Source organism: Vidua macroura, chromosome 5 (assembly GCF_024509145.1).
Source record: "Vidua macroura isolate BioBank_ID:100142 chromosome 5, ASM2450914v1, whole genome shotgun sequence".
NCBI lineage: Eukaryota > Metazoa > Chordata > Aves > Passeriformes > Viduidae > Vidua > Vidua macroura.
This window is the reverse complement of record NC_071575.1, coordinates 17950991-17975864: the sequence shown is the minus strand read 5'-3', so window position 1 is coordinate 17975864 and position 24874 is coordinate 17950991. Positions and strand designations below refer to the sequence as shown.

The 24874-nt window shown below is 39.9% G+C and overlaps 2 protein-coding genes and 1 long non-coding RNA gene across 5 annotated transcripts in view; 2 read left to right on the top strand and 1 right to left on the bottom strand.

Annotated features, from left to right (window-relative positions):
* The window catches only part of GUCY2C (guanylate cyclase 2C), a 44156-nt gene extending 28759 nt beyond the window's left edge, over positions 1-15397 (top strand). The window contains exons 18-27 of the mRNA XM_053978232.1: positions 1212-1349; positions 5649-5737; positions 6462-6553; positions 8108-8266; positions 9648-9840; positions 10231-10405; positions 11325-11423; positions 12175-12269; positions 12883-12959; positions 14769-15397. Coding sequence (XP_053834207.1) covers positions 1212-1349; positions 5649-5737; positions 6462-6553; positions 8108-8266; positions 9648-9840; positions 10231-10405; positions 11325-11423; positions 12175-12269; positions 12883-12959; positions 14769-14943 — 1292 coding nt within the window. The 3' untranslated portion in view covers positions 14944-15397. The remainder of the gene's footprint in view (positions 1-1211; positions 1350-5648; positions 5738-6461; positions 6554-8107; positions 8267-9647; positions 9841-10230; positions 10406-11324; positions 11424-12174; positions 12270-12882; positions 12960-14768) is intronic.
* LOC128807693 (uncharacterized) lies at positions 296-17695 on the bottom strand. 3 transcript variants are annotated; one of them, XR_008437247.1, is made up of 4 exons: positions 17609-17695; positions 16871-16947; positions 2161-2346; positions 296-615 (listed from the first exon to the last, which is right to left on the bottom strand). It is a non-coding gene; the product is annotated as an uncharacterized LOC128807693 (long non-coding RNA). The 3 variants fall into 3 exon arrangements; XR_008437245.1 differs by lacking the exons at positions 296-615; positions 2161-2346 and adding exons at positions 11309-11441; positions 16457-16575; XR_008437246.1 differs by lacking the exons at positions 296-615; positions 2161-2346 and adding exons at positions 14965-15025; positions 16457-16575.
* An 89-nt stretch (positions 17696-17784) lies between these two features.
* The window catches only part of PLBD1 (phospholipase B domain containing 1), a 38262-nt gene continuing 31172 nt past the window's right edge, over positions 17785-24874 (top strand). The window contains exons 1-2 of the mRNA XM_053978233.1: positions 17785-17973; positions 24580-24799. Coding sequence (XP_053834208.1) covers positions 17895-17973; positions 24580-24799 — 299 coding nt within the window. The 5' untranslated portion in view covers positions 17785-17894. The remainder of the gene's footprint in view (positions 17974-24579; positions 24800-24874) is intronic.

Here is a 24874-nt window from a genome sequence, read left to right as displayed (position 1 = left end):
AATAGCTTTTCTCTATATTTTCTATTCACCTCACATTCATAGACTATTTCTGTAAAATAGAACACTCCTTTCTACTCATCTTTTCCTTCTTACTTGATCTGGAGTGAAAAGATGAGCCCATATGAATCTATAGGGTAGAGCTTGGGATATAATAAGCACAGCACTGTGCTGTCACTGCAGCATATGACCTGAAAAGAAACTGGTTGCAACCAGTTTGGAGAAAATTTTTACATTAAGACACAAACATACTCAAGAGTAGCAATAAGAACATAAAAAAAGACTAGGAAAAATTCACTGAACATAAATGTTCTATTCATTCTTCATTTTACAAATTTTAAATTTAATTTTATATTATTACATTGTAATGTATTTATTTTGTTTTATTGCTTGTAAGCAGACTCAAAATTTCTGTCTACTCAGTCTATGTCCTTGATGAAAACTCAGTGTTTCACAAGAGATCCACAGATTCATTGTGGCTGGATGTTACAGCCTAATATCATAACACTGTCTTCAGAGTCACTGTGTTCAGGTCTCTGTTATGGTATGTCACCAGCATATCACAGCTGTTGTACCATGGCAGAATTCTGGTTTTGAGGTACAATGGTGCTCGTTGTACTAGAAATAGAGATTAATAATTTCTGTAGAAAGCAAGTAGTTATGAGCAGGTAATATTATGTCAGGCTCAAAAGCACTTGAAAATTATTTCATTAGCTTCATGATATCAAAGTCATTGGGAAATATTGCAGTCTTCTTATCAGACATTGTGTATAAAAACTCCTTGCATCTCCTAGCTCAATAATCTATGGCTTAGGGCTTTTTTAGTATAGCACTGGCATTCCTTGGTCTTACCCAGATACATAGGCTATTTCTAAGCCTTTGAAATGTAGCTAAGAAAAGCAAGTTCATTGCCAATAAACACAACTTTTCTGAAGCTGTTAGAGGCTGCATCTACAGTGGAAAGTAGCAGGGTCAGCAAATCCCAGAAAATTAAAAACTACATCAGAGGTTTATCTAACCTGTATTGATGTCCGCTTCTCAAGAAAAATGCTAAAGTAGGAAATACACAATACCAGTGGGCTCTGGATTAGATATGAAAAGAGTAAAAGGAAATAGCATTATAGCCAGTGGATGGTGTGGGAAGGACCACCCTTTTTGCAATTACTTCTCTCCTTTCCCCTTTACATCATCCCACATTGCGTCTGTATCTTCAGACCTGTGGACAGCTCCTGAGCATCTCCGGCATGCTGATGTATCTCAGAAGGGTGATGTATACGGCTATGGGATCATTGCCCAAGAAATCATCCTACGCAGAGAGACGTTCTACACCAGACACTGCTGGGACAACAGAGGTAATTCCACAGATTTCTCCTCTATTGCATCCCTTCTGGGATGGTTGTAGCTGTAACTGGCCTATTCTCCATGTTTTGTGAAAGGTACTGTCTCTGATAACTGTTTGAACAGCTGCTCCTTTCTCTGTGTGCTGAATGAAGAACCTGTTTGAAGGATCTCACTGTGGGGGCAAGTGTCCCTACTTCTGTAAATAAAGTTTGCATTGAGTTTTCTTGCCCTTTCTCTTCCCTTCTCACCTGGAGCATAGCATTACAGAAGTTAACATTATACAATGCTGTCCGGAGTTACTGTAACATTTAAAGGCCTCAAAGGTTTTTCTATTTTGACTTGGAAACAACATGTAATATGCCATTTATTTTAGGCAGCATAAATCAGCATTGTCAACACAGAAAAACAAAAACTCAGCTGCATGACACAAGAACAGTTGGCATTTAAAAACTGGCAATTCAGACTTCATTCAAGCTGGTTATAATTAACTTTAGCAATTTAACTTCTGTCAGAAAAATCATCTCCTCCTGTAGGGCATCTATTAAACCCTGTATTGTGCATTTTGTGACATGGTTTTCGAGTAGCTGTTGTGGTTTTAAGCCCAGCTGGGAATTAAGCACCATGCAGCTGCTTGCTCAACCCTCCCTCTCTACTGTCCTTCTCCTTGGTGGAGTGAGGAGGAGAATCAAAGTAAAATATATGTTGAGATAAGAACAGTTAAATTATTGAAAATAAAGTAAAATACAATATTAATGATAAATTATAATACCAATGATAATAAAAAGGGAAAAGCAAATGATGAACAATGAAATTACTCAGTACCTGCTGACTGATACCAGACTCCCCTTCCCGAACACATATAATCCTCCTTTCCAGGTAACTTCCCCCAGTTTATATGCCAGGCATGATGTTCTTTGGTGTGGAATATCTGTTTGGTTAGTCTGGGTCACCTGTCCCAGCTATGCTGTCTCCTAGTTTCTTTAGTGTACCTCCTCACTGGCAGGGGACCTGAAACAAATTAAAAAAAAAAAAAAAAAGTCCTTGATTTAGGATAAATACAGCTTAGCAAAATACCAAAACATTAGTGTGTTACCATTCTTATTCCAAAATAAAACCACAACACCCTAACAGTTTCTGAGAAGAAATTAACTACCCTAGCTAAAACCGGGACAATATCCACCCCTATCCAGCCCAGTCAATCCCAATTCCCAGAATCCAGGCATTATTATATCCTAAAACTGCCAGAGAAATGTGTGGGTTTGGGATTTTCCTAGTGACTAACAACAGTTACTAACAACAAATTTAGACATAGCCTTTACCTCTGAGTCATTCTATTAGATCCGCCTCACATTTGTTAAAACATCTAGAGCAGCAGCTCGACAGACTAATAGCCCTTTTACTGTGTCACATTTGAGAATAATTTCTGGGGCATGTTCATCATCCTACATTATAACAAATCTGTGTTCATATTTGGGGAAACACAGTTTTTGACATCACCAACTCTATAATATAAATGTAGATCTAATGGAGATTAGAAATGGGTGTTCTCCTTAAACCAAACTCTTCAGGATCCCATGCTTAATTAAAGGTAGAGAAAATAAAGCCTTTCTATTCCTATTTCTTGGGAAGAGGCAGGCACAATTCTTATGAATGCAAGAATTTTACAAATATTGCCAACATGGAGAAAGGAAAGTGCAATGCCCTACCTTGCTCATTTTGACTTGTAAAGCAAATCCATAGCAAACGACATTCTTTTAATGGCTTGTTGAGCATTTGCAGTCTTTCTGTGCTGTGTTAATGGTATTAAGTTAGCCTCAGACATAGTGTTTCTTTGCTTTTCTGAGATGTGGTGGCATCCTCACTGCTCTTTGACCCTGGCTGTCCTAGCCAAAACCTGGTTCCTTGTTTTATCTTTGACTTGTATCTTAATGCTGTATTCTGTCCTTTTGGAAGGACTGTCCCTTTCAAGAGAGTAATCTTGTCTTGAAAGATTAACAGCAAGAGGGTAATCCATGGAATTTAAAGATTTTGTAGCACCTAAGCGAGGTACCTAACAGCACCTAAGTGATGTTGCTGGAGATGGTTATGTATTAGCACGTGAGGTGAGACTACAATAAATTTACTAGGTGTGAAATCTCTTTGCTAAATCTAGGTCCACTGTAACTTAAAAAAATAATCTGCTTTGTAAATTTCAGATGAAATTTTACATTTTCCATTCACTGAGGAGATTGTTTTCTCCACAAAACCTTTTTTTCCATAAAAGCATTATTTTATGTCTAAGATACATATTGCTGGTCTAATGGCTTCTGGTATTATTCTTGACTTTTGTTAATGAAAGTTGAGTAAAATGTGTTCATCAGTTCATCAAATTTCATATAACAGAAAGGAATTAGTTTTATTACATATTGCTGAAGTGCCTCCTCATTTAAATGCCTGGTTAATTCATTAGCCAAGATGAGCAAGACAGTGAACCACACTTATTCAAACACTTCTGTATTTTGCTTGTGGCATCATCTAACTTTGGAAGACAGTAGCTTAAACTTGGGGTGACCATTAATTTACAAATGTCCAAGATATAAAGAGGGGGCAAAGTACCAAATTAGAATCAGTGGTAGTGGACAAAGAAACGTCCCTGTTGCATGTTAGATTAATTTGGTTTTTAAGTCACAAGAGAAACTCTTTCAATGGCTAGGCTATCAGAAGTTAGTCTCTGCTAGAAGACATGATATTGATTTTTCAGGATAACTGATACAACTTCTTCTCCAGGCTTAAATGACAGCAGCAAGGCTGTGTTCAGACTTTAAAAGACTTATTTAAAAAACCCCATACCTGAGCTCCATACACCAACTTAGAAAAATTAAATTCTTCTTTCAGTTACTCAGCCAATTTTCTCAACATGAAAATATGTATCAATCAACTTAATGTACAATAATATTGCTGCTAATGAGAGAGAAGTCCCATGACAGGTATACAGAACTGGATTTCTAATGTGTAGAAGTAAGTAGGTCATAGTCCTCTTCACTGACATCTCTGCAAGAAGCTGTTCCCCATCTGGTTACTCCACTCTTCTGCAGAAACACCTCATTCACTGCTCAAGACTGTGAAATCTTGCCACGTACCAACGCTCAATTCAAGCTGCCTCCTTGTTCCACTACTTTCTGTCACTGACTAATTGCAATATTGCTCATAGGTGCTGTTACTTCCTCTCTCAGGTGTGTGTCCAAGCATAGAAATCCAGCACATTTTTCCTGCATTCATGAGTCCTACACAGATTTTCTTGTTTCTTAGCCCACAGAAGATTTCTCAGCAGTTTCTCCACTCTATAGCATTTGGGAGACTCAAGTTTCCTGCTCCTTCTTTAGTCTGTAATTTCTGAACCAAAAAGCTGGAAGCTGTTATAACATTTTGGAGTGATCATGCACATTGGGGATGTTTAGGCATCTGTAGCTGCCCTTGACCAGTGTAATTACAAATCTTCCTCATGTCATTATATTCTTCCTTCAGTAAAATGGTATCCCAAATATAATCAGACATTATTAATATAAATAATCTGTTCTGATTCACAGATCCCTTTCAATTTCCCTTTACTTTAGAGATAAAAAATTACATCTCTTTTTTAAACACCACCCTTCCCTCGAATTCTTGAAGTCTGCAGGAGAAAGACAAAGGAAAATATTTTGCTTTAGCTCTCTCATACTGTGCTTAAATTGAGTTGTGCAAATGCAGCCTTATTTTTATGTATTCAGAGTCCAAATAACTTTCCTAGAATGGGTTTAATGACTAGGAGTACAAATGAGTTAACAAATGCAATGCTTTTAACCCATTTATATTAATAGCTTAGTTTTAAGGAAGTTAAGCATCTGCAGGATGATTTGAACTGCTTTAATGAGCGGCGTATGTCTCCACACTTTTGATCAAGTTGCAATGGGCTTTTCACATTGTTTTTTACTATAATTATACTTCATGCTGAGAGGCACACTAATAATGCCCAACATTCATTTGGGAAGATGCCATAACTGTGTCTACTGTCTGTCTGTAAGTATATATACTGTCTGTATTTACTTACAGACAGAAATGAATAGAAATGTACATTTCTATTCATTTTGCTTTTAGGGACCTTCAAGCCAACCTGTTTTGGTCTTGTGCCATATATTTAGAAAAGCTCCAAAGTTGAAATTCACATCAAAATGAGGGAACTGTTGTCAAGACTTCTGTTTGTACAGTACCTTGTAGCATCATAGACTGCTATAGACAATAAATGTCCTTCTTATGCTTTTTTGTCTAAAACTTTGATCTTTTTCATGTACTAGAGAAACTTTACAGAGTGGAGAGTGGCAAAGGAGTAAAGCCTTTCCGACCAGACCTGACCTTGGAAACAGTGGGAGAAAGACAAATGGAAGTAAGCTAATAATTAACGAAGCCATTTTCTGGGTGAAGAGTGGAAGTCCTGGCCAAACTAAAGCCTATGATCATGGGAAGGTGGAAGCTATGCATTTTATGCCAAATGCCCTAATTTGTGGGAAGAAATTGCATTCTATAGTTTCTAGTAGAAATTTGAAATACGAGTCACAGAAATTATTTCACTATGAAGAAACAGACAGTTATGGTGCCACTCTTCTGACCTATTTTAGATATCCTTGAGATGGGATTAATTGCTCCTTAAGTATACCTCTCTTCACTGGTATAAGCCCCTATGGCTTCTTGCATGGGTGAAAATATCTGTATTGTAGATATTCACATATTCAGCAATCAGCCCCATTCTTTTTGGCTGAATCACCAGTTTCAGAAAAATCCCAAACATGGGATATTGGAAATATAATTACCACAGCATTTACCACCATGTCAGTAACTGTGTCTGACATCAGTCTGCAAGACTGGATCCATTTACTTGCCTTTCATTTCTGTATTGCAAATTCAAGTTAAGATCATGACACTAGTCATCACAGAGTTGAGATGCCTGCAATGAGTGTTCTAAGCATAGGTTCAAGACAGTTAGTCACACAATTGAATATGTTGCTAGTCAAGAGTAACCAGAAATTTCCCAATGAACTAGTGCTGTTTAGCACCACTCTCTGTCTATATCCATTACTCAGGTAGACTTTTCCTTGAATTTTTGTTTGAAGGTATATACACTAGTGAAAAGCTGCTGGGAGGAAGATCCAGAGAAAAGGCCTGACTTTAAGAAAATTGAGAGTACTCTGGCTAAAATATTCAGGTGGGTAGCAGGGGCTTTTTTTAAGAAGCTCCACACTCCTCCTCTATTAGAAAGCTCATATTTTTAAGTGTTTAAATTGATGTGATTATGATTCAGTCAGTGGAAAATGCTAGTGTCTTCACTTAGGTCCTCCTTTTACTCTTTGGCAGAAAAGTAGGTGAGCATGTGCATATGTTATGTATACATACACCTGTGTATAATTTCCTAGCTGAGTGAGGTTGAGATGATCACCATACTTCAGATTGGTACATTATGAAAGTAGGAAGCTGGATAATTAGGGATTTAAACCAATCAAGTTATTCCCTCCCTGTCTCTAGTCAAGAGTTGGATAGTGACTCATCTCAGTTTTGGTAAATGAATGCACATAGATATTTGAATGATGATGTGAAAGTTTGGATGGTCCCAAATTAAGCTGACTAGAAATGCTGAGTTGTAACTCACAAGACGTATTAATTACAGGGCTTTGGTTGTAAAACGTTGTGGGAAAATAATAAGGGTCATAGCTGGATAAACCCTGTGGAGTTACACAGGCCTTTCACCTGGACAATGCTGCATTGTTCCGGAAGAATTTGGTCTGAATTAATTATTCCAATGACCATACCGTGAGCTTTTAATCACTTCTCCTGGGACATTGCTCCCCAGTTTTTAAGGCTCTCCCGATCAACAAACCCCAATAGCACCATTTTACACTTTACGTGGGCAGGACAGCTGTACTATGCATAACAATGTATCAGCTGAATAACCTTTCTGCAGCTGAATATAAAGGTCCCCTGGTTCAGCTCCTAAGCCTCCATGCTGCAAAAGCAAAGAGGTTGCCACTTGTCACATGCAATATGGGTGGGTCTAAGATGATGAATCCCTGATACAAAATTTGTTTAAAGTAAGAGTGATTTTGAAGTCCTGTTGGATACAATACTAACCTGACCCTTCCAGTCAGCCTGGTCCCAATTACTTTCAGCCTGCTTTGGTGAGTGCAGGCTGCCCAGACAAACAGGGGTTTGAGTGGCTCGTGTTACCACACTTCTGCTTCCAGGGGTTAGTAGGCTTAAGTCAGCAGGATTTTGTGAGTAAAATTAGCCCTGGGGCTGTTCATTGTTCCACTGTATTCTTCCGTCTTCTAAACAGACAGCCCCAGATTGTCTTAATTCTTCTGCTGAAGTCCCCATCTAAGCATTATGTGCAATTTTCTACCTACCATTTTTAGCTTTCTCTCAGAATCTGAGCTTCTCAGTTACTTTTAATAAATGAATGTTCCTGGGTTACCCAAGGTAATCTGGAATTGACAATATTAGCAGGGTTAGGTGATTGAAGGGTGCATTAAGAATTACCAGCTACAACTGACAAGCGTGGATTAGAGACTTTCAATTCATCTACGTACAGCTTCCAAGCAAGCAAAAGAATGATGCACTTGAGGCAATTTGCATTTTAACTACAGGGAAGTCAAACACTAGAGAAGTTTTCTGCTGCTGCTTTTTGGCCTCCTTTTAGCTTCTCTCAACAACGTCCATCTATCAGTCTTTCTTCTTGACTCCTGTGTAATTCTGTTATTTACAGTAACTTCCATGGCCAAACCAATGAAACCTACATGGATACCCTGATCCGGCGTCTACAGCTGTACTCCCGGAACTTGGAACACCTGGTGGAGGAAAGGACAGAGCTGTACAAAGCAGAGAGAGACAGAGCAGACAGGCTTAATTTCATGTTACTTCCAAGGTAACTGGCCAAGAGGATTTTCGCTGGCATTTTATTTACATACACCCGATTATTGCAGAGTAGGGGATAGGATTAATGTTTATGTTCTATTTTCTTCCCATCTAATCTAGTCCTATGAGGAAAGGAAGAAGAAACAGCTGTCCCTGAGCTCTCCACCTTATGGTAGAGTTTCATGCCAAGATTGTATTGGGACCCATTATCTTGCTCAACATTTCTTCATGCACAGGATCCCCCTTTCCAGCACAAGCCTCTCTTTCACTGCCTTCCAGGGATCACAGATCTACAGTGATCCCACATCACAGAGCTCTATTCTGCTCTAGCACCTTGCTGGTTAGAAGGAGTGCCTTCATCTGAAGAATGGAGTCTAACTTCAGGCTGGGATTTAGCAATGCAAGAGAGGGCCTGAGGTTGGCTGGGCCATACTGGGTTAGATGGATTCTTAAGAGTATGCTATAGGATAAGTATTATTGACATTCTAATATTGGCAATACCAGTAATTTTGGTATTGCACATATTTGGAATAGTAAAACTATCCTGGTATGTCATTACTAGTTTCAAGGGTATTTCAGTAGTCAGGTTATTGATTTTATGACTCATCACCAAAAAAAAAAGGGGGGAAAAAAGGAAAAAAAGTGTGTGTTCGGTCCAGTTTTAGGGGAAATCAGGAATGATCTGGCTGTATAGACAGTGCAACAAGGAATTCATGTCTCCTTCCACTCTTTGTTGTTCCTACCACTCTGTTACCATTTCATTGTAGATAGAACACAGCATTGTGCAAAACCAGTAATTTTCTGGGTCTCTTTCATTTCTTCTCTTTTAATATCACCACTAGGAACAGATATTTCCCTGGATTTAGAATTGCAAGAAAAAGAAGGTCCCTCTTGAATAGACATTGACTATCATGGTATTGAATTTTTCTTCCATAAATTACCAGACTAAGATACCTCATCTGAAATCAGGATGAGTTGATGTAATTATTATAATGAAATTACCTCTGTGCTGGTAAAACAGAAAAATATTTCTGTTCTTACTTATTGTATGGGTAGAATGTAGGTCTACATGTAAAGAAGTTCAGAATTTCAGTTTTAAATGTGACTCAATATCCCTGTTTCTGACCTTAACCAAGAAGCTCAGTTGCCTCTGTCACAGTTTCCTCGTGGCTATTCACACACTTGGAGTTTGAAAGGCTGTAGTGCATTAATTACCATTAGTAAGTGCTTTGAGGTCCCTGGCTTAAAGGCATTATGGCATCTAAAATGTGATTACAATGGCAGTTTTCAGTTTCCTACACAGAAAGCAATACTGCGACTGGGTTGCATGAAAAAATACCTTTAATAGTAAACCCTAGTCATCTGTATTCCTGCCTTCTCTATTTCCACAGGCCAGTAGTAAAGTCTTTGAAGGAGACTGGCCTGGTAGAGCCAGAGCTGTTTGAAGAAGTCACTATCTACTTCAGTGACATTGTTGGCTTCACCACGCTCTGCAAATACAGCACCCCTATGGAGGTGGTAGATATGCTCAACGATATCTACAAGAATTTTGACCACATTCTTGACCATCATGATGTTTACAAGGTGATTAGCTCTGTACTTCTGCTCATTTACAACCAGTGGACACACAAATCAAATTGCATGATGTGGTGGTTTTGGGAATCTGCCTTCTAAGCAAAGCAAAAGAGAGAAAAATAGGTCAGGATTACTTCATTTAAATATGCTTTCACTGTGCCTACTTATACCAAATTTCCTACAGCAGGTGGTCAGACATTCATTAATTGGAATGCTGGGTACAGTTATAAACACTCATATATCCAAATGATGTCAGCTACCTTAAACTAAAAAAATCCTGTTCTCAGGGGAAGAAATGTTTAGTCATGAACAAGAAGATCTGATAAAATCTTTCTGCTTTTAACTAAAGATGTACTTTTCTATGTCTGGAAATAGTGAGTTCTGATTTTATTTGCACAGGTGGAGACCATTGGTGATGCTTACATGGTGGTAAGTGGTTTACCAAAGAGGAATGGCAACCGGCATGCAGTGGACATCTCCATGATGGCTCTGGACATCCTCAGCTTCATGGGATCTTTTGAACTGAGACATCTGCCAGGGCTGCCTGTTTGGATTCGCATTGGAATTCACTCTGGTACACAGTAATGCTAGATCAACAGTGACAATGTTGTTGCCTGGTTTCGCAGAGAATTAACACCCATACAAGGTCTGGTAATACACCACGCACAATTGTCCTCCTCATGAAGAATCAGGTTGAAAAAAATGTTCATAGAGGAAGAGTAACAGAGTAAATAAGTCACTGTTTTGCTCCTGCTGCTGCGAAATAGCCCATACCCATTAATTGACAGGCTAAGTCAGTAGCTAGTATGAGCAACAGCCACCATTTCTGGTGTGGTTAAACCAGTTGTATCAAATAAGCCTTCACAGATTATTTCTCTCTGACTGAAGCAGAGATCAGTCATGGCCAGCTGTGCTTATCCAGGCAAAAAATGCAAACCTCTATTTTGTGCTTTTGGAGGTAAAACTTTTTTTGAGTGTGTGGGACTTAATGTTTGAATTTATCTATAAAAATACTTTTTGTCAAAGGGGAACTCCAGATAGTGCAACAACTTTGGGAAATTCCTCAACCACATCAACACCAGCTGCCAGGGGAGGAACACATCAGAGAAAGTAACTGAGGCACTGGGAAGCCTCTTGAGGCGCTACTATTCACCCTTGCAAAATGAAGCTTATTCTATTTTTCTCTTGCTTCCAAACCTGACAGTTAATAAATGTACTTTTTTTGTCTGCACAGAAATTCTGCTTAAATACAATTAACACTGTGCAGCTGTGTCCTTTTTATTATATTATTGGATTATGCAAGAATAACGGAACGAGGCTTTGTTTGTGGTGGGAGACCACAAGATACTGTGGGAAGTGAGGTAGAAAGTATTGCCATTGGTGAGGAATGCAGAGTTCCCTCAGGCACTGCACTGCTTTGCAGCAATGAGACACCTGCCAAATAAATAAAGTTTCTTGATTCACCCTTTTACCTCTCTGCATCCCATTTCCAGGTCCATGTGCAGCTGGTGTGGTTGGAATAAAAATGCCTCGTTACTGTTTGTTTGGAGATACAGTAAACACAGCTTCGCGGATGGAATCCACAGGCTTGCGTAAGGATTTAATTTTAGCTGTCAGTGTAACAGGACCAAAGGCTATTGGTTAGTTTGTGACTGAAGTGTCTGTTTTCAGCTGAGAACAATATATTATCAGCTTGCAGAAGTTTTAAAGAAGCCATATTTGTTTTGATTGCCAATTATTTAATTGTCCAAAGTGACAGTGGGCACTTCACTGGGCAATGAAGAGTTGTTCCCTGTTCATGCTTCAGTGCTGGTAACAGGGAGTTTTAGGCTGGTTCACTGCCTGAGTTCCTCTGGAAGATATGATACTTATGTGTCTGGAATTTGATTTTACTCTACGAACCATAGATTTTAGTTTGACCTAGAATTGTATTACAGCTTTGTTATGTAAATATACTGACTCTGTATTTTAAGTTGAAGCAATAAGATCATCAACTTCACCATTATGGAACTGTGGCGAGAGCCAGTTTTTCCTCCTTCTGGCCAGTGTCTTCACATGAGCATTCTCTATATAGGTCACTCACAATTATTCTTTTCCCTTTTGACATCTAACTACTACAGATACCATTGTCATCTGTATTTCAGATCAAGGGCTGTACCAGCTATTCCTGCCTGGATATGCTCTGTAGTGCAGTCAGAGTTTTCATACAGCAGTGTAATTGCTTCTCAGAATTTATGATGATAACAATTGAAGGAGCTTCTGTTATAGCACCAGTTTTCACATATGCTTAATGTATGTGAGATGTTTCCAGGCTGAGATTTCATTGTCTCTTTATTTTTTTAGCTTTAAGGATTCATGTAAGTGGTTCCACAATTAACATCCTGAAAAGAACAGACTGCCAATTCCAGTATGAAGAGAGAGGAGAAACGTACTTGAAGGTAACCTTTACCATGTGCAACCATGAACACAGAGAAGAGGAATTGTAAAAAGCATTGTATAGCTGAGAGTAGCCCAGGTGGGGAACAAGGATTACTCATCAAAATTGGTATCACAGTCTCTAGTGGTTGAAGACACTTCTATAAAGACAATGTAGGCAATGAAGAGCTCCCTAACTCATACATTAGAACAACATAAAGTTGTGGAAAATAAATGAAACATACTATGTGGAACAGAAGACTGTAGAGTGAAGTCATCTGCTGAAAGGGAAGCTGAATCTAGTATTAATTTGTTAATGCTCCAATATCTACCAATCCATTTATTTCAATCTATTCTACTTGTCTGTCCTTGGGAGTTGATGGCAGGCAGCACAGCTCATCTCTCCCATGACTTGTGTTTCAGGTCATGGAACAAGTAAGTGAGTGTGCAGCTGCATCTGCCCCATTCTTCTTCTCACATCTAATTTCTAATACTTTGCTGTCAGCATCAGTTACTGAAAATAAGCAAAGGCAAACATGGCAATGTGCAAGAGAGTATTATTTAAGTAAATTAACTACAGGAAATTGCATTCTAATCCCAAAACTGTGCTTTCTCTTCTTTGTCATATGTATTTAGGGCAGAGGAACAGAAATTACCTACTGGTTGACGGGTACTGAGGACAAGAAATACAATCTCCCAACACCTCCTTCTGTGTAAGATGGTCTTTTTATGTGAAAAGGGAGGAGAAATTCCCATTCTTTGCACTTTAGCCTTTATTATTCCTCCTTGGCACTTGTGGATTTTTTTATACCATTGAATTTGCCTTCATTTGTTAAGGCTTGATAGTGTATGTGCATATAAACATGTAAATATTCATTACATGGGACTGTTGTGTGCACTGAAGGTTGTCTATGTAATTGTTTAGCAGGTTCTTTGCCTTGGAAAGGTTTTAAGACTTACAGGACAAGTTGCTGATGTGATAAGAACAAGAGATGGACAGGAAAATGAAAAACATTAATATTCCCACAAGTTTAGTCCTAGTGGCACCTGTGTCACACTACAGGAAGAGGATAATCACAACTGAGTGTGCAGCTCTGTTGTGCCTGTGAACTCTTGTGGAGGAATTTGTAAGAGGAATGAAACTTGCAGAATTTCAAGCACTATTCTGCTACAAGAGGTGGACAAAGTTACTGTAGTACTGCACAGGAATAAAGCCTTTAGAAATTAAGCAAGCGCTTACTTTCTAACATTTAGAGAAGTTAACAATTAAAAAAAAATATGAGATTAATTTTCTGGAACCGAGCCATCATTTTGCATTAGAATTGAATAAAATATAGCAACAGTGGAAGTGATGTTTTTGAGCAACTATGCAAAATTGAAATCAGGATAACTTGTTGCATTTTTTGAGTATATTTTGATATGAGTACCTCTTTATTTCCTGCAAAATCACTAAATGTGGAAGTTCCTCACTTTGTGCTCTAAACACCTGTGTACAGTTGCTCTTCACTAAGTGGGAATTTGTTGCCATCTGCTTTAAAATGACAGTGTTTCATTACAAATTGAAGCAATGGTATTGCAAATTGGTGTTTGCCAGATACATGGGGATCCCTTGTCCTGAAATGCATTAAGTAAGTACTGTACTGTAAGTTTTGAGTCTTACAGTGTGTCCTTTGTACAAATAAAATTCTCTGTCCATTTACTCCCTAAAAGAAAAGAGGAGATTAAGTGGAATATGAGGGTTTTCTCAGGGCATTTGCAAAACAGAAATAATAAAATTTTTAATCTGCTAAAGAATCTCATGAGCTTTGTTATTTTTTAAATGGAAAGTACAAGAGTTTGGGCTGAGCAGGAAATGCTGTCAAGACTACCTCATGATACATCTCTTTTGTAAACTCAGAACTCCTTTTTTGAAATTAATATGATATGTTGAGACTACCAGAATTATTGAATTTGCAATCTTCTGGAATTCAGCTATTGAAAGTACCTGTTGATCTGGATCGCAGTGATGTTTTTGTTTTCGCTTTGTCATATATGATTGCCCCTTAAAAATTGTCATATGTGGAGTACTCCAGCAAAAGCCAAATACACTGAAGAAATTTCACTGAAATTTCACCAAATACACTGAAGCAATGGCAACTCTATTACTGAAGGCCACCTGAAGTTGAATAGTTAAAGTTCTGGTGCCAGTAATGGTGTTGAGAGCAACAAACTATTTTAGGATTGAATCTGTGTCTTCCTTTTTGTGCAAGTGATCAAGACTTTTTAAGGTCAATAATGACACAGCTACAGACCTCTTGTGCAAAGACACTGATCCATACTGTCTGGAAAACTCACATGAAAATCCTGACTTCTGTTCCTAAATTCAGAACTGGATTTTGGTCCTGCCCACAGTTTTTATCCGTAGTGTGTGAATGTCATTAAGATAAACATGGGAATAGAAATGTTTAAAAATTTCTAGGGACATGAAGATCACCAAAAAACATGTGAATCACTGATTTTTTTTCCCCATCCTGTTATTTTAGGGAGAATCAGCAGCGGTTACACGATGACTTAGCGGAGATGATAACCAATAGTCTTCAGAAAAGGGAAAATGAAGGATCCAAGGCACAGGAGCTTTCGCGGGTAGGTAGCCAGCGATCAGATACCCTGGAATATCTGCAACTGGTCAGCACAGAGAATTTTACCACATATATTTAAAACTGGATGTCTCATATGACTCAAAAAGCTGCAGCAACTCGGTGGACAACTTCATGTGGAGGATGGAGGCTTGTAGACACAACTAGAGGAAAAAGAAAACACCTTTTCAAGTGTCCTTTTTACCATCCAACCTGCTATCAGTAAATGAAACCTCTCTTCACTGTAACATTGAAATTGTTGTATGACTTTGTTAGGACACATGCAGCATGACTTGAGGTAAATGAAAATGTTTGCACTTGAGTCTGGAAGATAGTGGGGGGTTTTGTTTTAGTTAGGTTTGTTTTTTTTTTAACTGTGATAGCCTGTTCAATAATCTACTTCTGAAAATATTCACAGCAAAACCTTAATTTGCCATGATCTTTAGATGTTGTATTTAATTTGTAATTTTTATTTGAAGAAAGATTTGGCGTAATATATTTGAAAATATAATCAAATATATCATATGTAAAACCTGGATATGTTGCTGTTTTGTTTCTTCTGCTGTTTTCCTCTGTGTTTCACATGTTTTCTTTGTTCAAGAGACAACACTTCTGTTATTTACACTGGGAGATTATTCCAAGAGTATGATTTGTAAAGTTTAGCTGAATCTCCTGGGCCTGAAAAATGAAACTCATTCATGCAAAACAAGACACTTTCATATCTTTTCACCACTTCTGCTTCTGCCCCCAAACCAGAAGTGAAACAGAAATTAAGGAAATAAAATTATCTGGACTTCTTAACCTCAGAACTTTTCAATTCAACTTTTGGATGCAGTTTTACAGTCAAGAAGGTTTTACTCAGATGACTCATTCTTCAGCTGACACCATGGCACTGGTATTAATAAACAGTTTTAAAAAGCAACAAAAGCACAGGGGCTGCATGTAAAAGAAAATCAGCATTCACATGAAGAAATAACATCTAGTGAGTGAAGAACATCTGTTTTTGCAAGGCCTTTTGTGCATTGTTGGCTTTCAAAGCAGAACTACTTTCACCATTGTCAAATATTGGTCAGTATTCAAACAATAAAACTGGTGCAAAATCATTACTTTATAGTTCTGAACAGTATTTTTGCTCAACTAAACATTAAAAGAATTAAAAGAGAGCAACCCAGTTGCCTCTGTTTTTTCTTTCTAAGAGAAGCTGCTGGCTTTGTAAGAACACACACACACACACATTAAAAGAACAACGAAGATGTAAATAGATCTGGAGTGCAAAGATTACTGGAAAAATTCAATAATGAGATTCTGTAGGGCTTATACTCTTACCTAATAAATATAAATTCCTACACTCAGGAACATGATACAGACAAATGGCAGAAAGTGTGTACCAAACAGCCACAGCTTTCACATGATATATAACCCATCTGAAACTCAAATTGGCATTAATACCATACCATCCTCTGTGTCCTAATGGAAACATTCTTTGGGATGAGGATAAAAAAAAAACAAAAAACAAACCCTGATGTGCTAAAACTGCATTAAAAAGAGTATGAGTACAATAAAAATATTGTACTGCTATTTCTGCTATTTCCTACTTCATAGCGTCAATCCACAAGCTTTGTCTCTGTGTCTGTGTTCCTGGGTGTGACTGCTGCACTACTGGGCACTGCTGGGCTATTCTGGTTTCTGTGGCTGAAACACTCAGCAAGTGTAGCTGTAATGTAGTGACAAGTGCTGGACTCGTCAAGCCTGAAGATGACCACTATGATTACCCCAAGCAGAGCTGTTCTGATCTTTGAAGTGATACAAGTGACCTAACTCCTCTTTTTAAAGAAGAGTTTTATGGGTTCCTTGACACCCCTGAGATACAAATTATTTTAGAGCACATGTCTGCTGACATTGATTGAGAAAATTACTTCAAAACGAGTGCTTAGTTTTCAGCAGCCCTTCTCTTTCCAGTGTTCTTCAGAGAAAAATTTTTTTATAATTTTGTGAAGAGAAATAGTTACCTTAGCAATGAGTTGATGGACTCATCTTCTGGTAGATTTCTTTTTCACATGGTTCTGTCCGTGCATGTATCTGTTACCTACACACCACAATAAAATCAACGTTGACTACATTTAAAAAAAAAAAAATCCTGTTTTCTGGTTTGAATGTCTGTTTTTTCCTTCTCTCTATGTGAAAACTAGCCCAGAACAAAGTGGTGATAGGTATGGAAGGATCCCTGCAGCCTGGTGACACAGTGCTCTTACCCAGGGCTTGGGGCCAAGGCTTGCTACTTGGCCTGAACTGGTTGGCATGTGATCTTGTTATATGAGGCTATTACAGGCACCGGTATCAAATTCAAACTGTCTTACCCAATTACTGAAACACATTACTGAAAGTCCAAATAATGGCCCTTTTCCGATAATGGCAGAATACCTAATACTGGGTGAGACAAAAACACAGTGCCTCAAAACGGTCTGAATCACGGGTGCAAAGGAAAACCCCAAGGAAAGTTGTCTCCATCCGTAAACCCTAGGAAACGTTCTGTCCCTCATTTCTTCTGCTGGGACACACACAGCAGTTGCTGTTCCCAACAGGGCTGAAAGCTGCCCTTCCTGTGATGCAAAACGCATACTTTGACAAGGCATCGCTCAACTCCTCGTGTGTCTTTTCGCAGGCAAACCTTCGACCCTTTAAGGTTAATCACCCTCGGGAAGTCCAGGGACGCCACAGGCACCTGCCTGGGGACTCGCCTTCACTACCTTGCGAGGCCGGACCTCGGCCAGGAGTGATTCCCACACCTCAGCCAGTCCTTGGGGTTTCCAAACCCGTATGGGGGTAGGAAAGATGCCGCCGCTCCCGGGACACATCCCGGCGGCCGGTGCGGGGAACAACCGTCTCCAGCAGGGCCACCTCCAGCACGGGGCGCCGCGGCCGGGGCGGGCGCCAGAGGAGGCGGGGGCAGCGGCGAGACCTGCCCTGAGCGAGGGAACTTCTTAAAGTCCCGCCGCCTCCTGGCGCTCGGAGGAGTCGCGGGGGAGCGACGGCATGGCCCGGGCGGGCGGCGATGTGTGCCACTGCTGCTGGGCACTCGTCCTCCTGTGGGCGGCAGCGGGCGGCCGCGCAGGTGAGGCGAGCCTGGGCGCGGGGGGTGGCCGGCCAAAGCTCCCTCGCCGAGATGGGGGGGACGAAAGGAGGCACCGGGGCTGCCCCGCCAGTGCCCCCAGCCGCGGGGTTGCCAGGCCGTCGGGAGGGGTAGCCCGGCCCGGTCTCGGCTGCGGCGGAGGCAGCGCGGCTCTCCCGGGGTACCGCCGGGCTCCGCGCCCCGCCTGTGTCAGCCGCGCCTTCGCCCCGTGCTGCCTGGGACGCGGGTGCGAGGCCCCCGGGCCCCCGCTCCCCTCGGGACCCCGCAGGCCGGGCTGGCTGCGGCCCCCTCAGGGGCTGCTCCGGGAGCACCTCGTGCCCGGCGGCCGGGCCGGCGCGGCCGTGCTGCCTCGTGGCTGTTCGGTGCCGGCGCTTTCTAAACATCCTCCCAGTTTCCAGAAGGAGCGCGGGGAATCAAACTGAGGATCCAACAAGTGGGAAATTGCCTTGAGCTCCCAGCCGAGCTGGTTTTCAATGTCATATGCGGGCACGGGAATCGTTCAGGATGAAGACTTCGTTGTGGTGCTGTGGCCTACAGCAGGCTGCAACTTGTGACTAACAGAGTTTTAGTGCTGCCTTGTGGGGTGTAGGTCACGGTCTGTGCTTCAGGACTCATACGGAATCCCAGAACGGTTTGAGTTGGAAGGGACCTTACAGATCATCTTGTTCCAACCACGCTGCCTCGGGCAGGGGCACAGTATCTTGCTCTTGTGCTGCTTTCAATAAATTCTGAAGGGTTTAAGGGCTGGATTCAGTGCTTATCGTCCAGGAATTTCCCAGTTAATGTATGAAGTGCCACAAACCAAGGAGAAATTGTTCTTTCATTGTGTGCAAAACGTTATGAGCGTGTAATTTTGTGGGCAGTCCTATCTCATCTTGCAGACATACTTCCAAAACTTTACCTGGATCAGCAAAAACTTCAGTTAGGAGGATGGAAGGAAGGGTCAGCTGTATATTGTCTAGAGGAAATGAAGTTTAGGGTATGAGGTAGTTTCACCTAATGCCCGACTGATTCCTAACATTGTAATTGAGTTGCTGGTAGAAAACTATGAAGGAGCAAATAGAAGTGCCTTTAGGCTATTTAATAGAGTAAATGACTTTCAACATTGTGAATTGTCTAGATTCTGTTGTTTGGGGTTTTTTTAATAGGTTCATTGTTCTTTAGCACTTTGAATGCCTTGAAGATTATTCATCATACACTTTGGAAAATGTTTCTAGAGAATGTTCTTCAATAAGACTTAAATTGAGGTGCTCTGAGATTAGTGAAGCTACTTGTTGAATGGCTATTTTTGTTTTCTCTGGGTGACCTATACTAAGTACCTACAACTGTTTTGGCAAATTTGCCTCATTTCCTAAGCTTTACTAGTAAGTATCCTTGTGACCATGAAAACCATACAAGACTGAAACTCTTAATTGATAGGTCACATTGGAATATTGCTTTTCACTGATGTAAGCACAAATCAGGACATTAGGCTTCACGTGACAGGCCTGTTGGAAGCAACTTGAAAAATTACTTAGACCTGAAATGCATGAGGAAATAGGATGAATTAAGGTCAGTAGAACAGAAAACACAAATAGTTTATAGTCAGGTAGATCAAGAAAGCATTTACTCCTTTATTTGAAAATTCCTGGGCTTTGTGTTAATTTCTTGTGTGGTTTAAACTAATCTCTAAAGAAGCCCTTGAAATACTTTTGTTTTGTAACAGATTCTAGTCATAACTGTATATTGAAATCTCCCTTGTTCTTTAGAGTTATAAGCCTTTTAAAAATCGTTAAAAGGATGCTTCCAAAAAAAAATAAACACATGGATAGGCAGGATCAGAGGAGTGCTGCAAAGATGGTCAGAGGGATGGAGCACCTCTCCTACAAAGACAGAGTGAGGGAACTGGCGTTTTTCAGCCTGGAGAGACATCATTGCAGCCTTCCAGTACCTGGAGGAGGATTATAAAAAGGAGGAAGATGGACTTTTTATATGAGCAGGTAGTGACAGAACAAGGAGTAGTGGTTTTAGACTGAAGGAGGGCAGACTGAGATTAGATACAGGAAGAAATTCTTTACTGTGAGGGTGGTGAGGCACTGGCACAGACTGCCCAAGTAAGTTGTGGATGCCCCATCCCTGGAAATGTAAAAGGGCAGGCTGGATGGGGCCATGAGCAACCTGGACTATAGAAAGGTGACTGGGCCTATGGCAGGGAGGTTGGAACTAGATGATTTTTAAGGTCACTTCCAAACCTTAACATTCAATGATTCTATACAATTTTTAATGGAAAAATAGGTCAAGCTCTTTCAAATTAAAACATTGAACAGAAATACCCTTATTATGGTTGACCTGAAATATTTAAATGCTATACTGTGTTAATATAATCTTTACTACTGAACATTAGTTGTAGGGGAGGGTATACTGAAAAATGTGCAATTTTGTTCTAGTTTTTTTTTTGTATTTTGAAGTGATGCAAAACTAATTTTCAGTGAAACAGGAGAGTGATATCTTCCCTATTTAGTGGAAAGTTTATAGGCAGAATCTATGAAGAACACCTCTACAAAAAAAAAAATAGCTTCACATTTGGAAAGCCACAGATAAAAATTAGTAGTTAAATTAGTAGTTAAGGAAACCAGTAGTTTTCATATTAGTAGGAGATGCTCACAATTGTTAATTTAGCTTGTTACGTGTGAACTAACCAGTGTTCCATTGCTTGTGAGTTGTCTTGCTTGGCAGACTAAGGAAAAATACTACTATTATTTCTCACCCCCAGACCTTGTAGCTCTTTCATCTGCAAGGAAAAGAGCTCTACTCAACTTCTCTAATTATAAAGTCCAGTAACCTAACTTGATATACATATGTTTTAAAAACAACTTATAGCTGGGAAAGCCTAAGGAAAAGTAGCTGTTGCATATTGCCAAATAAATCTTACTGGCATTCTTAATGCATGCCAGGTGTTATTTTTTGGCTGTAATTTATTTAATATTAGTAATAGTGTGCTTGTTAGATTGTGTTGGGCCATGTCCGTACTGCTTTTCTTTAATTTTTCATCTTCTCTGTCAATTCTGTTCTTTTATTGCAAGTTGCTGCCATTCCTTCATGTCTTCTTCACCATCTGCTTTTCTTGTGTTTCATCTCATGTCAGTCCTGTATCTTAGTATTTCCTTTAATTGCTTGTTTCATATTCTAATGCACATGTATTTCTACTCTCTGGCTGCCACCAAGTAAAAGGCAATGTCCAGTTTTAACATAACTTTTGAAATGCCTGTACTGATCCCAAAAGGCAGAGAACAGATTTGGTGTTTCAGCTTAAAACCCAAAGGGACTGCTACCACCTCCTATATTCCTGGCTGAATATCCTTTTCCCATTATTTAGGGAATAATTTTGACAGAAAGCAGATATTTCTCACTTGCTGTAGAAATTCCTGCACTCTCCCAGCTATAGTCCCTGTTTCTCAATCTATCTTTGGCAGAACGGTTGATGTATCTTTAAAAGCAGGCAGCTTGAAGGAGGCTTCCTCCCAGTCCCAGAAAGGAGAAGAAACTCCTTTTTCCAGGCTTGTTCTGTCGTTGCACTTCCGCCCGTCTCTCTCCCACCCCACTGGTGGTTGTGGTGAAACTCTGTAGTGCTGATGCTTTGCAGTTCTCCTGGCTGGCTCGTGGAGGGGAAGGGTAATTCCACTGACTCACCCTATCCCCCAGCATTTTGACTTGTTCATTGCAGTAGATAGTGTGTGCTTTGGTGTGTTATTGAGGTTATTCTAAGCAACACTGTTGTGGAACAGTTAGAGATTATCACAGTCTTTGATTCATTGGAGTCCTAGTAGGCTGAACACTTGGAAGTCTTAACTTTAATGATTAAAGGATGGTTTATAGGTTCATGGAGATATTGCATTTGTTTTATATGCAAAAATTGACGAATATGACTGCTGGGATGAGAGGTGATGGGGCCCCTGCCTCACCTTCCAAAAATAAATGTAAAAGTACCAATATTATTCAATAGGAAGGCTCTTGTTTTTTTCAGAACTCAAACAGGATTGTTTGAAAATGTGCATGTTCTTCTTGTATATCTATATTCCATGTTATACTTCTGGATGATTTTCTTGGCAAAGGCAATCCCGTTTTTCGTTTAGATCAATACAGAATAAAATTGTAATAGATTAGTTGGTACAAAATGCTTTGATTACATTGTAGTGTAGACAGGTTTATAAGCTTGTAGTTCTAACTCCAGCTGCAAGGTGAAATGAGATACCGAGTCAATCAAAAGAAAAAGCCGTAATGGGAAATAGTGGTTGCTGGCATTGTTGTTAAACTTTAACAGCTACTTTGATGCTATTCCTTTAAAGGCCTCTCAACGTTTGTTGCAAATTATCCTGTAATTTAATGTTTCCCCTTTCCTCCCCTCCTCTTTGAGTCCTGATTTTCTTCAGATTAAATTTGTCACGTAGGGAGGCTGGGACAGGGCAAACTCCAGGGGTAATTCAAAAGTTTGTTCAGACTTTTGAAAATAGCTCTGCATGTTCATGCTCTGGCAGAGCATAAAACAAAGGAACCCAGCCTGCTGTGTAAGAGTACCTGTGTCAGATGGGTCTGTCTGGCTTTGGCATCAAATTTCTTTTCCAAAGGAAAGCAACAGCTATTTTGCTGTAGGCAGACACAGTTTCTGTATAGGTGTAATAGGTATTCTGACATACCTATTTAGTTTGCAGGCACTAATAGCAATACCCAGCTGCCCTGATTCCTGTTGAATTCCAGCCACCTCTCCACAGCCTCCTGAAGAGATGGAAAGATGATCATGGTTTGCCTTACTTTGTTCTTTCTCTTTTTATCCGTTCCTCAGCATCTTTGTTTACTGTGCAAGTAGTCTCTCCTCTGCCCTGCAATGGGCTTCTTGCTTGGAATCAGCCCTCCCATTTACTGCTGGACAGGCTGGTTGTGTTCTGCTTTGACCCCTTGCATCACCTGCTCACAGAACTTCCTTTTCCCTGACTTTTTTGTTATGTAAGCTTTAGCTTTGTAAGGTAGTCTTTGGTCTTTATCAGCCTGCTCTTCTGTTCACAGATTTTTCGGTCTGAGTGATTCCCATGTTTACTATTAATCTAAAGTAGAAATTACTGCTTCTATTACTAGAAGATAGTTAAGGAGATAACAGAAGGCTAAGCTCATAGCTGCTTGAAGAGTTACTGAAAGTCTGTCGTGTCTGTCCTTTAAATAGCCTCATTACCTGACAGATGAAAAACGTGTTTTTAAGCACCGTGTTCCAAGTCCCTGAAATGACTTCATCTCTGAATGGAGTCATGTGACAACTTCTTTTCATAGAATGTGGAAAAAACAAAGTTATTTCACTACTAGAATTCTGGTTCTGCCAATGCATTTTCTGTTCCCATGAGAAGTGTCTCTAGTACAGCATGAAGACTGACCTGGTGCACAGTGGTACAAAGCCTAGCTGGAGACTGGTAACAAGTGGTCTGTTACAAGTTGATACTGGTCAGCATCTTCCTTGATGACCTCGGTGATGGGGCAGTGTTGCCTCAGCAATTTTACTGATGATATGCCAGAGGGCTGTGCAGCCTTTCAGAAGGGCTGTTTATGAACTTATCCCTTAAAACTTTTCAAATTATTGTGGGACCTCTGACATGTGATTTTTTAACTCTTCTCACAGTGATGTATAGTGATTTGATCAGTCATGCATAGAGAGCTGATGTAATCAGCCCATTTTAGGGAGGATTCAGTTAGAATTGTAGGGTGTGGGACTGTTTTGATTTTGCTGTTGTTGGTTTGGTGTTTTTTTTTTTTTTTTTGGTTTTTTTTTTTTTTTTGGTTTTTTTTTTTTTTGTTTTTGTTTTTTTGTTTTTTTTTTTTTTTTCAGAAAGCAGTTTACCTTGCTCTTTATTCTTCATCTTTGCAGGATTAAAACACAAGTAATCAAGAATGTTTCTAAAACAGCAGTCCAAATGGAACTCTGAGAAGTCTATTGCCCTTCCTTTGTGTTCGTGTCATGCTTGAGATCAATTCTGTTTCAGATGGATGACAGACACTGTGTACCTTGTAAAGGATTGCATACCTGCTGTGCTTTTGTCTTTAAGTTTGTGATCCACTGAGTCCTAGTGCTTCTGTTATGCCATCTCAGGGATTGGCTCCCCAGATGGTCAGTGTAGAAAGCTTTTGGAAATTTTTGAATCTTTAGGTGGAAAATTAAGTCAACAGTAGTTTATAATCCTTTGCAGTTGGTGAGGCATGCTTTCTTCTAAGGCTGCTTTCAGTACGATTTGTATAGATTGTCTTCTGGGCCAGGTAAGGAAATACTTCTCAGAGTTTTATGTTAATACTCTGCTATGCTGGAGCTGTACACTGAAAGAGTTGTAGGTAACTTCCAGAAGAATAACATGAGAATGTTTAGCTGTGAGCTTTTGTAAAACTCCAGTTAGTCCTCATGCCCTTTTTCAGTACATTAGCATTAGTGTTGATCTCTGTAATAGAACTAAGCCTGATGGAAAGCTATGAAATTAACTTTTTTTAATTGCCAAAATACTGTCTTGACATTTCAGTATTGCGTAGGAAACACCTACTTATGTTTGTTTCCCTTATATCCTTTCTTCTCCACCACAGAACTCCGCTATGCAACTGTGTACTGGAACAGAGCTGAAAAAATACTTCAGGTCAGGAATACGCTGGACAGGAGTGGAGATGCTTATGGCTTCTACAACAACAGTCTACAGACAACAGGCTGGGGAGTCCTGGAGATCAGAGCAGGCTATGGCTCTCAGACCTTAAGCAATGAAGATATTATGTATGTTGCTGGCTTCTTGGAAGGCTACCTCACGGCTCCGTAAGTACCTCAGGAAACAGCTCAATTCGTGACAGTTCCAGTGGATTTCTGTACTTGTAAGGTTTTTTGTTTGCT